At 43.6% G+C, this 14,016-nt stretch overlaps 1 protein-coding gene across 6 annotated transcripts in view; it reads left to right on the top strand.

The window, feature by feature from the left end:
* The window catches only part of FNIP2 (folliculin interacting protein 2), a 51,681-nt gene that overhangs the window by 32,641 nt on the left and 5,024 nt on the right, over window positions 1-14,016 (top strand). For all 6 annotated transcript variants that reach the window (XM_035111553.2, XM_035111557.2, XM_035111551.2 and 3 more), the window contains 7 exons: window positions 128-216; window positions 1,965-2,111; window positions 2,212-2,381; window positions 3,893-5,081; window positions 6,245-6,401; window positions 7,980-8,180; window positions 8,824-8,939. In XM_035111553.2, the coding sequence (XP_034967444.2) occupies window positions 128-216; window positions 1,965-2,111; window positions 2,212-2,381; window positions 3,893-5,081; window positions 6,245-6,401; window positions 7,980-8,180; window positions 8,824-8,939 (2,069 nt within the window). The remainder of the gene's footprint in view (window positions 1-127; window positions 217-1,964; window positions 2,112-2,211; window positions 2,382-3,892; window positions 5,082-6,244; window positions 6,402-7,979; window positions 8,181-8,823; window positions 8,940-14,016) is intronic.

Genomic DNA, 14,016 nt, shown 5'->3' on the forward strand with positions numbered 1-14,016 from the left:
CTCTATTCATTAGATTCCGGTGCTTAACTTTTCAAAGTTTTTCAGTAAACCTTTGAAATAATAATAATAATAATAACTTTTGCTTTGCTTTTTTAAAAAAACCTATTTTGATTGCTTTCTCTCCAAGGCCATGATCACCTGCAGAAAAATAGCAGAAACAAGCCAAAGAGTGCAAGTGTACATCAGCCGTGTCATGGATGCTCTGGGTGAATTCAGGTAAGTTAGTGGTCCATGGGAAGGCAAGCAGTAGATTTGTACTTCTCCATAAAGGGCATCCAGGTCACCATTCAGAGCTCAGTTCATTGCAGCTTTGTCCCTGTTGCACTAGTCTTCCTCCATTTCCCAGGTACACATGCCTTCTATAGATGGGAGGACTGAGTTTCTTAAAAGATGCAGAATTTGCAGGGTGTAGGTATGCAGCCATATACTCTTACATTAAATAACAGTGTGCAGGTACAAAGGCACAGATTCACCTTAAGCAAACAAACAAAAAGATTGGAGGAAGTGAGACTACATGGTTTTTCTGTTTCTCTACCAAAAATATATGCCGAAAGTGGTGCCTCTTTAATCACTTCTCCAGCTTTTCCATGGAGAAATAGGGGAAACGCAGCAGTGGTGAGACATCCCAGCATACGGGATTTGCATCCATTGTGCAATGTCAGTAAAAGTTTGTTTCAAAAACTGCCATTTTTACCTGCAGCAGTCTGCCACCTAACTTTCCAAAAGAGGGCTGCAGTGAAGTGCACATGAAGCAGAATGAGGTGGCAGAGTGAAATACGTCACTATAGGCTCCTTTCGCATTAAACCCTGTATTTAAAAACCTACTGAAGTTCATAAATGCAATGCTCTGTCAGCAGTCTACTTTGCCACCTTGCTCCCACTTCATTCTGCTGTGTGTGTAGGCAAGGTCTACATTTTCAACTCATTTGAGGCTGTCATTTAGGCAAATTAATGGAAGAATGACTTCAGCTGCAGTGCTGTGGGCCCCCAGGAAGGTGTATCGGGGGTCACCGAAGCTCCCTGCAAAGCGAGTGTGAGAGCCAATGTTCTGCAGAAACCTCTGATGACCAATTCATGTAGGAGCTCCATCAGCACAACCACAAAAGGATTGTGCTGGTAGAAGATTAGGAAACTGCTTGGAGCCACTGCCACCACCTAGCATGCCTCCAAACCAGGGAGAGATTTAAACCATAGGAAGAAAATGAGGAGGAAATAAGTTTTAAGAGGAAAAACACCCATGCAAAATGGACAGCCAGGTGCAAGCATGCTCCTCTGGCCTCACTTCTTCTGGCATTATCCTATAACTTTTTTCTTCCTCCCAGAGAACAACGTTCCCCAGCTGTAGCCACTACAATTAGAAATTCGGCCATAAATCCTTTCAAATCATGTCCAGGATATGTTTTACCAGCAATCACAGATAGCTAATTACGAATGTCCATGTCAACCTATTAACCTATGCTGTGATGCATATAAAATGTTGCCTGCGGTGAAATAAGGGGGAGCTATTATCGAGTTTGAAAAAAAAATAGTATTTGGATCAGGATTTCACACCTCTCTGGGTTCTCTGTGGGTTCGGTCACCTGACCGTATCTTATTTAGGCACCTGACTGAGGCCATGGCCACGACTGAGAGGGTGGAGAGGGATTATATAAAAGAGGATGTGAATTGTTCACGCCATAAAACAGCCTTCACCAATCTGGCACCCTCCAGCTGTTTGGACTACAACTCCAATCGGCCCCAAACAGTACAGCAGAGAATGCTTCAGACTGCTGGGCAGTAATCTGTCAACAGTCGCTGACCCCATATTTTCTGGGCCTGCTGCAGCGGCACTTGGGAAGCAGAACTAATAGTTTGGCTTTGTACACTTGAGATCATCTTTGTTGTGGGATAGAGGTTTTGCATTTTGAACAGCGTATACTGTTTTAGCTAATAGATCTCTCTTTGGGTCCCCCCCCCCCTTACAGAACTACAATCTGGAACTTGTATTCAGTTCCAAGGATTGCAGAGCCTGTATGGCTAACCATGATGTCCGGCGCTTCTGAAAAGAATCAGTTGTGCCAACACTTTCTGAAGGAATTAACCATCTTGATAGAACAGACCAGCAAAAACCAGTAAGTCATCGCTGTGACTTGCTTGCTTGCTCTGCTCCCTTTCATAGGAACTGTAGGTTCATCGCCCTATTTATCTTGTTTGTGGCACTTCTCTCCGCAGGTTCTTAGCGGCTCTCTTGACGGCAGTGCTGACCTATCACCTGGCTTGGGTCCCCACAGTGATGCCAATTGACCACCTTCCCATCAGGGCCTCTTCTGAGAAACGTGCCTCTCAGTCTGTGAACATGCTGGCAAAATCTCACCCTTACAATCCGCTCTGGGCACAGCTTGGTCAGTGTGAAACTTTAAAAACAAACCCAAGGCGATCTTTTTTATTCAGGATAAGACTTGATCTGCACAGAAATGTCCTTGTGCACATGCATTTTAAAATTGTTTGTCATATTAAGCTGAGGAATAAATGGAGAATAATTAGAAAGTTGCTTGATGTATGGTTGCACAGTGGAGATGTTTTTGAAATAGCTCTGTTATACTTACCAAAAATAAGGGACGCGGGTGGTGCTGTGGGTTAAACCACAGAGCCTTAGACTTGCCGATCAGAAGGTCAGCGGTTCAAATCCCCGCAACGGGGTGAGTCCCAGCTGAGTAGATAAATAGGTACCGCTAAAGCGGGAAGGTAAACAGCGTTTCCGTGCGCTGCTCTGGTTTGCCAGAAGTGACTTTGTCATGCTGGCCACATGACCTGGAAGCTGTACGCCGGCTCCCTCGGCCAATAACACTAGATGAGCGCCGCAACCCCAGAGTCGGTCACGACTGGACCTAATGGTCAGGGGTCCCTTTACCTTTACCTTTACTTACCAAAATCATGCTTTGAACATGCACATATTTTATCAACTTTAGTGAACTCTTCATTCAGCATAAAAGCTTGGTCCTTGCAGCCAGATGTTGGTCAGGTCTAAGGGATTCTGTTGCCAGTGGTTGAGATGCTGTTTTTTAAAAAAGCGTGATGATGCCCTCTAGTGGTTGCCGCATAAGCTACAGACTTACTTCTATTGATACTTGTAATACAGTGAAGGTGCAAGCGATAGATTTTTTTGTTTTGTTGAGCAGCTCACACTTTAATAGTCTCTAACTCTCATGGGGTGTGTGTTTTTTTAATAGAGCTTCATGTTTTGTGAATTGCTAACAGGATTTCTATAACGAATAACTGGTTTTGGTTTACTCTCATCTGTTACAGACCTGTAAAGTATGGGTTGTCATAAATCATTTAATTTTACACTTCTGCATTTCTCCTATGATAGGAAATAAAAATGTAAATTGTACGCCATTTAGCTTTTATAGGGGGTCACATAATTCAGGTGTTCTTGGCACAGAGATTGTAATTGATTTTTAGCACGGCGAGTAAGATCTGCCTGCTAATGACTTGGGAAGAACCCTTTTTCAAAAAATAACTAATTATGTAGTGCAAATAAAACTTGAGGGCATGATCTAGCCAGTGGCAAGCACTTTTGGGTCCCATTGATTTTCAATGGGAAGTTAACCATGTGTGTTTAATTCCTCCTATTGAAATCAATGAAATGTAAAATAGCTTAACTTGAACTGGATTGTGCCCTTGAGTTTTAATTTGTCTCTCAGGCTAGACCAATGATTATAATCATGTTTGATTCCTCAGTGCCAACTTTCACAGCACATTTTGTAACTAGATGGATCTTTTTTTAAAAAAAAACCACCCAAAAAACCACAAAACAAAACTGGATTGGATTGGACGTGGGCCTGTTGTCTTATGGCCTTCTGGGTTAAAAGGCAGTACAAATCCCCACTTTTCTCCCTTATGCTTTTTCCAGGTGACTTGTATGGTGCCATAGGCTCACCTGTCAGGATGACGAGGACTGTAATTGTTGGAAAGCGTAAAGATTTGGTTCAACGCATCCTCTACATTCTTACGTATTTCTTACGGTGCTCTGAGCTGCAGGAGAATCATCTGACCCGGAGTGGGCAAGTTGGCAGAGGAGAGCAAGCCCTGAGTGACGGCAAGATCTCAACAGCTCTAGAAAAGGGAGAAGTGGAGGATTCTGATTATGTAGTAGTCACTGTTAGAAATGAACCTGCTCTCATACCTCCCAGTTTGCCCCGGAGAACCGGGAGCGCTGCTGCTGTGGGAGAGAGCTGCTTTGAACCTACCTGCTTGAGGCGGGAGCATGAAGGAATAAATGCTGGACAGAGTTCTGAGCTGCCCTCTTGCTTGCCCAAAGCTGGCTCCTTCAAAGGACTTGTGGAGGAAGCTAAGAGGGGGGAAACGGTGGCTGGTTCAGAAGGTATATCCAGGGGGTGTGCAAAATTAGAGGATTTAACAACAGGAATGAAGGACGGCAACCAGTGTAACACAGCAGGACAGCTGTTTTGCAGCGAGGGGGCTAGCCAGAGGTACCCTCATTTGGAAAGAGTTACCTTCCAAATTGGAAGCTCCCCGCCACCCGAATCTGATTTAGAACCCGCCCAAAGGGATCTGGATGAAACTGTAGGGATGCCGAGGAGCAAAAGCAAATCTCTGTGTTTCCTGTCAAGTCCGCTGCATGCAACTGCCCAAGTGCAGCAGGAGACGTCTGACTTCTGTCTTAAACCACGTGCTAGGCAGAAAGCTTGTAAAACGCGACTACCAAGTGCGCTTCGGTTGTCATGCCATCCACCTGTCCCTTCTGAGAGCAAAGTCAAAACTGCAAAGCCAGGAAGACTGGGGGAAGCTGAAAGCACACACTGTGAAAACTTGGAAAGGGTTTCTCTTGACTGTGATTCAGGAAGTCCCACTGACATGCAGATATATGGCCAAGCTATTACGGAGGATGTCCCCTGTGGGGATGCTGGAAGCAAACACCCTTTCAGAGTGGAAGAGAACATGCCTAGAAATGAGAGCTCTGACAGTGCCCTGGGAGAGAGTGACGATGAAGGTAGCACAAATATTCCAGATGGGCAATCTCTGAGCTCTGTCAACAGTAGGACAGAAGAACTTTCCGAAGTAGAACTTGCTTTGCCAAGGTAAAAATAAGTAAATGTGACCAACTCTAAAGGTGTGACTCCTCAAGCGTTTGCTGCATTGTTATTCGCACTGTTCTAAGATAGCGCTTCAAAAATCTGAAGGAACCTCTAGCCTGATATGTAGACCAACTTAAACCATATGTTTTCATTATAAAGTAGTATTGAGCCTATGCTGGGAAAGCCGAGACAACCTAGTATAGTGCAAATTGGGTTTTCCCCCCATTATTACTTTTAGGTATAATACTTGCATCACAGTTTTAATGTTTTACAATAATAGAGACTGTTATCAATTTAGTTAAATGGACTAAAAGGCTCGTTTTTCTCTCTTAACAATACGTGAAAACAGCAAAGTCTTAGACTAGCATGAGCCTTCATGGGCTAGTGTCTACATCACATGCTACATTATGCAGCCTTTCAGTCTTTACAAACAGGTGGTTTTTGTGAACTTGGCTACAACAGAGCACAAGTGATCCAATGTAAAAGTTAACAAGTATGTAGCTATCATTTTAACCAGTAAAATAGGTGTTTTGCCTAGCTGTCAGTTTGGATAACTCATTAGGTGCACATTTATGAGATGTTAAGAGATAATTATCAGATGAGTGGTTTTAAAATGCTTACATTAGTATTTAAAGCCCTAAATGATTTGGGCTCCAGATATCTGAAATATTGCCTCCATTCCTGCTGATCTTCCTGGGTGTTAAGATTAGCAAACCGAGGTTTCTCTTGGTAGTTCTGCAACCCTCAGAAGTGGGAATGGCAGCCCCTAAAATGTGGATCGCCATCCCACAGAGGTGCATCTAGTATCTTAAATGTATGGTAAGGGGCAGGTAAGAAATGTTATAAATAAATGAGGCGATCATCAATCAGATTGTCATGTCAAAGTTCCATAATTGAGGCTCCTGCTGGGGAAAAGATTTTGTGGTACAGACAAAGTTTGGGAACCGTGGACTGACTGTGCGATTCAGAGCTGAGAATGATAGTAACTTTTTCCATGGTCATTTTTGATCATGAGCTGTAATCTTGCAAGCAAAGAAGGCAGTGTCATCATAGCATTACAATCTGCCAATCTTGCTGAAATAACTCCACTTTATTCCAATACCTTTTCACAAACTGGCCTTAGAAATGGCTGAGTACTAAGCGTGCAACCAATTCCTCTGTTTCAGATCCAACACAATCAGCAATCAAAGTGTAAAGCATTTTGGAAGGTCCCTTCTCGGTGGCTATTGTGCCTCATATATGCCTGACCTGGTGTTGCATGGAATCAGTAACGATGAGCAGCTCAAGCAATGCCTATCAGCTGAGTTGAGTCATGCAGTGAATGTAAGTCTGGACATACTTCTGAGCCTCTTTCTTGCAGCGAGACATAGAAGGCCAAGTGTTGGCAGCAGGAAATGTAAAAGTGGGATAGTTGTAGGTGGATCAGATCTGGCAGCACAGGTACGCAAAGTGAAAATGGAAAGTGCGGGGGAGCACCCTAATCTATATTTTCCTTCTATTAATAGAATTCTGATTTAAATTTTGGACCTCACTGTTGCACAATGTATTAATAACCGCTCACTTAAGTGGCCTTTAAAAGGGTTAGACCAATTCTACAAATGGCTACTATTCATTGCAGCTAAAATAGAACCTGTCTCTCTAGAGGCAGGGTTCCAAATGTCCTGAACAAACAGGGAAAGGTTGTAATCATTATGGCCTGCTTTCGGGCTTCTAGAAGTGCACAGCTGACATTAGGGTTGCCAGACTCAATAGTGGACAGGACTTCTGTGCCTTTAATTGCCCTGCTCTCTTTTGAGTCTGGAAACCTTAAAGAGAAACCAACAGACCCTTTGTTTAATTTCCAAGCAAAGGGTCTGCTGGTTTCTCTTTAAGGTTTCCAGACTCAAAAGAGAGCAGGGCAATTAAAGGCACAGAAGTCCTGTCCTCTATTGAGTCTGGCAACCCTAAGCTGACCTCTGATTGGAAACAAATACTGGATTTAGATATACCTTAGTTTGCTACCTGCCAGACCCCTCGTGGACGAGACACACAAAGAAAGGGTATCTCAGGGTCTGGGTAGGTTCAGATGGAGAGAGACAGTCCTTGAGGTATTGTGGTCCTGGGCTGTTCCATGTGGATCTTGCCACACAGAATCCCTTTAATATCATTTGACAGTTAAGCATAGAAAGATGCATTATGACAAGTCAGATTATTTATCCATCAAGCCTGGTACTTGTATACCCTACCTAGCAGTTGCTCATTAGAGGTCTCTGTCATCACCCACCTGAACTTTTTTTAAATTGGAAATGCCAGGTACTGTACACCAAACCTTAAGAGTGCAAGACAGGCATTCTACCACTCGGTTATGCCCCCAAAATGCACAGTACATCTTCCACATTGTGTCTGTCTGCCTTGAAAAAAAACTGTGTTCATACTCTGATGTCCATTCTGAGCTTTTGCATACATGGGACCACCTATTTATTTAAATGGAGGGGGTCCTGTCCATATGTGCACCTAATCTCTGCCCTGAAATTAACAGGGTTTTTGTGGACATGATTGCTGGGTTAAGACACCTTTTTTTGTCTGAAAAGGCTATTGCGTCAAAAACATATTTTTTAAAACCAAAACCATTTTTCAATTAAATCAATATTTGACAATAGAGTTATCACTTGATCAGTGCCATCCAAATTTATTATTCCAGTAGACCACAGACATATTCTATTAAGAAGAGCAAAAGCTACTAGCCATTTGTCATTAGAGATTGCAGTAAACTATGTTGAATGTAAACTTTAAATTTGTAAATTGAATATATGACATATATATATATATATATATATATATATATATATATATATATATATAATCTAAAAAGTAGACAGCAGTTTCAAACTGTTCCATTTACTTTCTTTTTCCTTTCTACAGCATCCAGTACTAGATGAGCCCATAGCAGAAGCTGTTTGCATTATTGCAGATACAGATAAATGGACAGTACAGGTGGCCACAAGCCAAAGAAAGATAACCGACAGCATGAAATTGGGCAAGGATGTCCTGGTCTCGAGCCAAGTGTCGTCTTTATTACAATCCATTTTACAGCTTTACAAACTTAACCTTCCTGCTGACTTTGTAAGTCCACATTTACAAATGATTGCCTGCAGAAGGAATTGATTAACAGGGAGAGTGTGACGTGCAGCCAGTTTTTACATTCCATAGACCACTACACTGACTTCTTTCAGACCTTGAAGGAAGACTGCATAGTGGAAATAGCACCCCATCCCCCAGCATAACCCACCAAGTGAATAGTCTAGGAATCCTCCTCTTTGGTAGCTGTTAGAGAATTAACAACAGCTTTTTAGGAACCTTCCTTCTTTGCTGCAGACTTGTTTCTGTCCACTGGCAGGCCATGTTTGCATCCTTTTATTCCCTGTAATCTGAAGGCCCAAAGCAAAAGTGAGTTGCTTGCATTCTGTTTTTGTACCTCCCATCAGACTAGAGTGGGCAGGAGGCTGAGCACCACACACCATTTATGGCACTCCTGATTATTAGCAATGCAACACCCCCATTCTTAGGGGCAAGCATAGCAGTTGCCCTATGGCAGGTCCAGACAGGCTAGACACCATCAGCCTAATCAGAGAGGTGCTGAGCTAGGCAGAACCCGGGTCTGGCCTCAGGAAGGATCAGTTCACATTTGATGTATTTGTGTGTGGCATGGCTTTGCCCTCTTATTCTATTGGATTGGATCACTGTGGGGTTCCATATCTTTTTACAGTGCATTATGCATCTCGAGGATCGGCTACAGGAAATGTACCTCAAAAGCACGATGCTGTCTAAATATTTGCGAGGCCAAACGAGAGTCCATGTGAAAGAACTTGGAGTGGTATTGGGGTGAGTGTTGATGCTGGAGATCCTTTTTTTAAAAAAAATTTTTATTTATTTTTTAGTTTTTCCACCCCCATCATGCACTGAATATTCAGGATACTACTGTTTATTCCATTGTCACATTTTCTGTGAAAGACATGCCAAAGTGTGAAATGTAGCTTGTGTGTGTTCCACTGAGCCATCTGGAAATCGAACCGAGCTGTTAAATGTAGGAAAATAGAATGGTTTTCTTGTCCTTCCTTCACATTCTGAACAAAATGGAAGTAATAGAAAAGCGTCGGCAGCACAGGCAAGCACCTCTTGGGCCACCTCACCCAGAATGCCTCGCCCTGAAGGAGGACCCCTTTTTTTCAGGCAGAGATTAAAGCAAGGCAGAGGGACAGCAAGTGCTATTTCTGCTGCATTAACAGTCACGGCAATACATTGAAAAAGTAAAAGGAGGAGGGCAAAGAGGAGGGACAGTGGTAGAACGTCTTATTTTGGTCAGCACCATGTTTTCAATAAGCACTGGAGATGAAAGTTCTGTTCAGGTCACTTTAGTGGTCTGCATGGAATGGGTTAGGAAAGAATTCAGTACCTATGTCTCGGTATTTCGGCTACAGGGAGATGGAACGGGATGTCTCCTATTAAACATGCTGTGAGAGGATGGCATGGCTGTAATCTTAACTGGATAATATATTCTTGACTTGAAGCCATGAAACCTTCCTGTCTGAACAGCTCAAAAATAAAAGGATGGGGGAGAATCTTTAGCATTGCTCTAAGTGCATTCCTGAGATGGGGGGGGTTTAAAACTCACCCTCTGAGGGTTACTAAAAACTTTCAGATGAGAAGCGACTCATTCAGGTATTCTTGGAGATCCTACTGTTCTGCACAAGACCTGGAATATAGGTTGTCACTTAGTGGCCATGGGTTGGACTCTGGAGCATTCTATGCAAATTAGAATGTTGTGTGATGTTCAGAGTTGCCCCTTCTCAACCTTGCAAAGAGGAACCTTGAGACCGATTGTGTGAGCAAAAACTTGGCCACAATTTAATTCCAATTGCCCATAGATTCTCAGGTGGTGGCTGCATCCAGGAGTGCCTTTTTTACCAGCTTAGTTCAGCAACTGTGCCAACTCCTGAAAGATAAGAGATCCAGCTACATAATTTGGGTCTTGTTGACTGCCAGACTAAATTACTGTACTGTGCTGTACATGGAACTGTCCTTGGAGATGATTCAGAAATTACAGCTGATGCAGAATGCTGGTGCCTTTCTGATGGTATAAGTAGCTAAAAGATTTACATTGGTACTTAAATATCCGCATTGGTTACCGGTATGTTTCTGAACCCAATTCAGCAGGCTGGTTGTGATCTCTACATGATCTGTGTCACAAGTATCTTAAAGAATGTCTTTTCCTGTGTAAACCCCTCCAGGGACCTTAAGAACTTCTCTTTCAATCTGTCAATTTCATGTGTATATGTGCTCATAAATCTGTTCAGTTTCATTTTTGCATTAATAGCAATTTATTAAAAGACTGTGCGATAATTTTATTTAAATTCATATTTAATCACAGTTTATGCATTTCTAAAGTTATTTTATCTTAAAATGTGCATGTGTTTTGCACAGCACGGTACATACTTTGAACCGTGAAATATATCACAAAATTTGGAAAAGCATGCATTCTGAATGATATTTATGATCCTATCTGTATATTAAGGAGGTGGCAAATTGGGTTGGTTCACTTAAAAGTGTTCACTGAAAGAATTTCTCCTCTACCCTTGTCCCTGTGCATGGGCTTGCTGGTGGGAGTTCCTACAATATCTGAAGGTGTCACAGGTTCCCCATCTATGCTTAGAGAATTAAGGTCAACTTACTAGAAGAAGAGCCTTTTCTCTCGTAGTTTCAAACTTTTGGAATGCTCTCCTCTCCTGTGCAATGGCTGTGTACAGTCCTTCCTTTGTAGAAAAGTAAGATATGCTTTCATTCCATTGCGAGTTTATGATTCTTTCATAGTTTTCTCAGTGCTTATATATTCATCCATTGGACTGGTTACAGCAGTTAAAAAAAAGCTTCCCTTTGAACAGTTTTCTGCCACAAGGTTGTCTTATAAATAATAATGTATTTGGTAAAGCATGTAAGCAATGCAAGTAACTTAAAATCAAATACCGTGTTTCTCATATTTTAAGGCATCCCTACATATAAGGCATGGCAGGATTTTCCCGAGGTGGAAAAATATAAGGCATACCTCGAAAATAAGCCGTACTGGGTGGTGGGAGCAGGTCTGTGGCAAAGAAGGGTTGCTGCTGCCGCGTTAACCCCCAGAACCCAGCTGCAGCCTCAGTGCGCAGCGCGCGCAGCCCCAGAACCCGGCTGCAGCCTTTGCGCACCGCACACGGACACCCGGGACCCGGCTGCAGCCTCAGCGTGCAGCGCGCGCAGCCCCAAGACCCGGCTGCAGCCTCAGCACACAGCGCGTGAAGACCCGGCTGCAGCCTTTGCGCACCGTGTGCAGACACCCGGGACCCGGCTGTGGCCTCAGTGCGCAGCCCCAGGACCCGGCTGCAGCCTTTGCGTGCGGACACCCGGGACCTGGCTGCAGCCTCAGCGCACAGCGCGCACAGCCCCAGGACCTGGCTACAGCCTTTGCCTGCCGCGTGCGCAGCCCCAGGACCTGGCTACAGCCTTTGCCTGCCGCGTGCGCAGCCCCAGGACCCGGCTTCAGCCTTTGCCTGCCGCGTGCGCAGCCCCAGGACCTGGCTACAGCCTTTGCCTGCTGCGCGCGCAGCCCCAGGACCCGGCTGCAGCCTTTGCCTGCCACGCGCGAAGACCCGGTGGGAGCAGGTCTGTGGTCTGTACAGATACCAGTACCGGTACTTAATTAAAAAATAAGACATCCCTTGAAAATAAGCCATGGTGTGTTTTTTTCAGGAAAAAATAAATATAAGACGTGTCTTATAATATGAGAAACACGGTATATAGGAAGGAGACATATCTATATCTATGTCTGAAGGCTACTGTGTCGTGAGTATAAAGATAAAAATCACTCTGTAGTAAGCTGTCCCAGTTTTAGAACATTGAAGGGTTGGGTTTTTTAGTCTATAAAGCACTGTCCATAATTTACAATAAATAAAAACATTTGGAGGTCCATGAGAGGCAGTGCTATTTAGTTTGCCGTCTGACGCTTTTAAAAAAGCACTTCTTAAAAAGTATGTGGTTGAAGCATCAAATAATTCAGTCCTTAGTTCAGGAAATGTTTTTGTTTTAGCCTATAAAATAGGGAAGTGCTGAACTATCCCATTTCTCTGTTACTGTGTACCTGAATCAGAAACATTCACAAAATGGCCTTCCTAAAAGCACACTGAATAATAGAATTAGACCATTTAACCTTGTTTCGGGGCCTTTTTGCAGGTTTGTGTTGCTAGAGTGCTGGGTCTTGTTACCGGGCCATCTATCACTACTACCTCCGCTTTTGCTATGTAATCCATATCTGCTCTCACGAGACCCTCCCTAATCCATACAGTTGCTTGGCTGCGCATAAGCATCGATTTTCCCTGCCCCCAACCTTGTCTTTGTTTAGATTCATTTTGCTCCTTTGCCAAAGTCATTCAAGAAAAGTCTGAGCGACTTTTGGGGAAACAATATTCTCTCCTCTTGCTGGTAGTGTGCTTCCTGAGACTATCATGTGCTACTTGGCTCATCAACTTGGAAATGGAAATGTGATGCAGGGCAGGGTAGAATTAACTTTTTAAATGAAACTTTAAACTAAAGACAAAATACAAAAATAAAAAGAATCAAACATACCGATACAATAGGCTTTTGGACCAGTTGAAGTTTCCAAGTTATCTTCAAGGGCAGCCCCTCCTTGTTGAGGAAGTGAGTGTCGGACTGTGGTCTTAGTTTCTCAAATATGACCGTTCACCGGCATGTCTTTTCTGTCCCTCCTTCTACCCTGACCATATTGAAACTGGTCTGGAAGCTGCAGCATGCTGCAAACAGGTGGTTGAGTGGAGCACCTTGATGTGCACATATTACACCTCTGCTGAAGGAACTGTGCTGGCTGCCAATCAACCACCATGTAAACCCTGAACAATTTGGCACCAGGTTACCTGCAAGGTGGCGCTGTGGGTTAAACCACTGAGCCTAGAGCTTGCCGATCAGAAGGTTGGCGGTTCGAATCCCTGTGACGGGGTGAGCTCCCGTTGTTTGGTCCCAGCTCCTGCCAACCTAGCAGTTCAAAAGCACATCAAAGTGCAAGTAGATAAATAGGTACTGCTACAGCAGGAAGGTAAACAGCTTTTCCGTGTGCTGCTCTGGTTTGCCAAAAGCGGCTTTGTCATGCTGGCCACATGACCCGGAAGCTGTACGCTGGCTCCCTTGGCCAATAACACGAGATGAGCGCCGCAACCCCAGAGTCGGTCACGACTAGACCTAATGGTCAGGGGTCCCTTTACCTTTACCTGCAAGGCCACCTGTCCCTCTATAGACTTTTAAATTCACTTAATCATCTGGAGAAATTTTGCTACAGAATAACACATGGTAAAACAGGCATGTTTTTTCATTGCATTGTGGATGCTCTTTCCTCTGCCATTTGTAAAGCAACACCAGTTGCCTCAGACATCTTGTAGAGACATCTTTTTGCCCAGAAGAAGAAGAGTTTGGATTTGATATCCCGCTTTATCACTACCCGAAGGAGTCTCAAAGTGGCTAACAATCTCCTTTCCCTTCCTCCCCCACAACAGACACCCTGTGAGGTGGGTGGGGCTGAGAGACTTCAAAGAAGTGTGACTAGCCCAAGGTCACCCAGCAGCTGCATGTGGAGGAGCGGAGACGCGAACCCGGTTCCCCAGATTACAAGTCTACCGCTCTTAACCACTACACCACACTGGCTTTCCATGACCTATAAAACTAGACCCTGTTATTACTGTCTTTTTCTGCTTTTATAATACCGTTCGGCTTTTATGTTGCATCTCTGGTTTTTATGTTGTATTTTAGCATCCCATTAGAGATTTCTAAATATTAAGTGGTTCAGAAATGGTTTTAATTAGATACTTCAATTGTCTGCTATAATTTACATATTGAAAAACATCCCTTTTTTAATTTCTAG

Source organism: Zootoca vivipara, chromosome 9 (genome assembly GCF_963506605.1).
Source record: "Zootoca vivipara chromosome 9, rZooViv1.1, whole genome shotgun sequence".
NCBI lineage: Eukaryota > Metazoa > Chordata > Lepidosauria > Squamata > Lacertidae > Zootoca > Zootoca vivipara.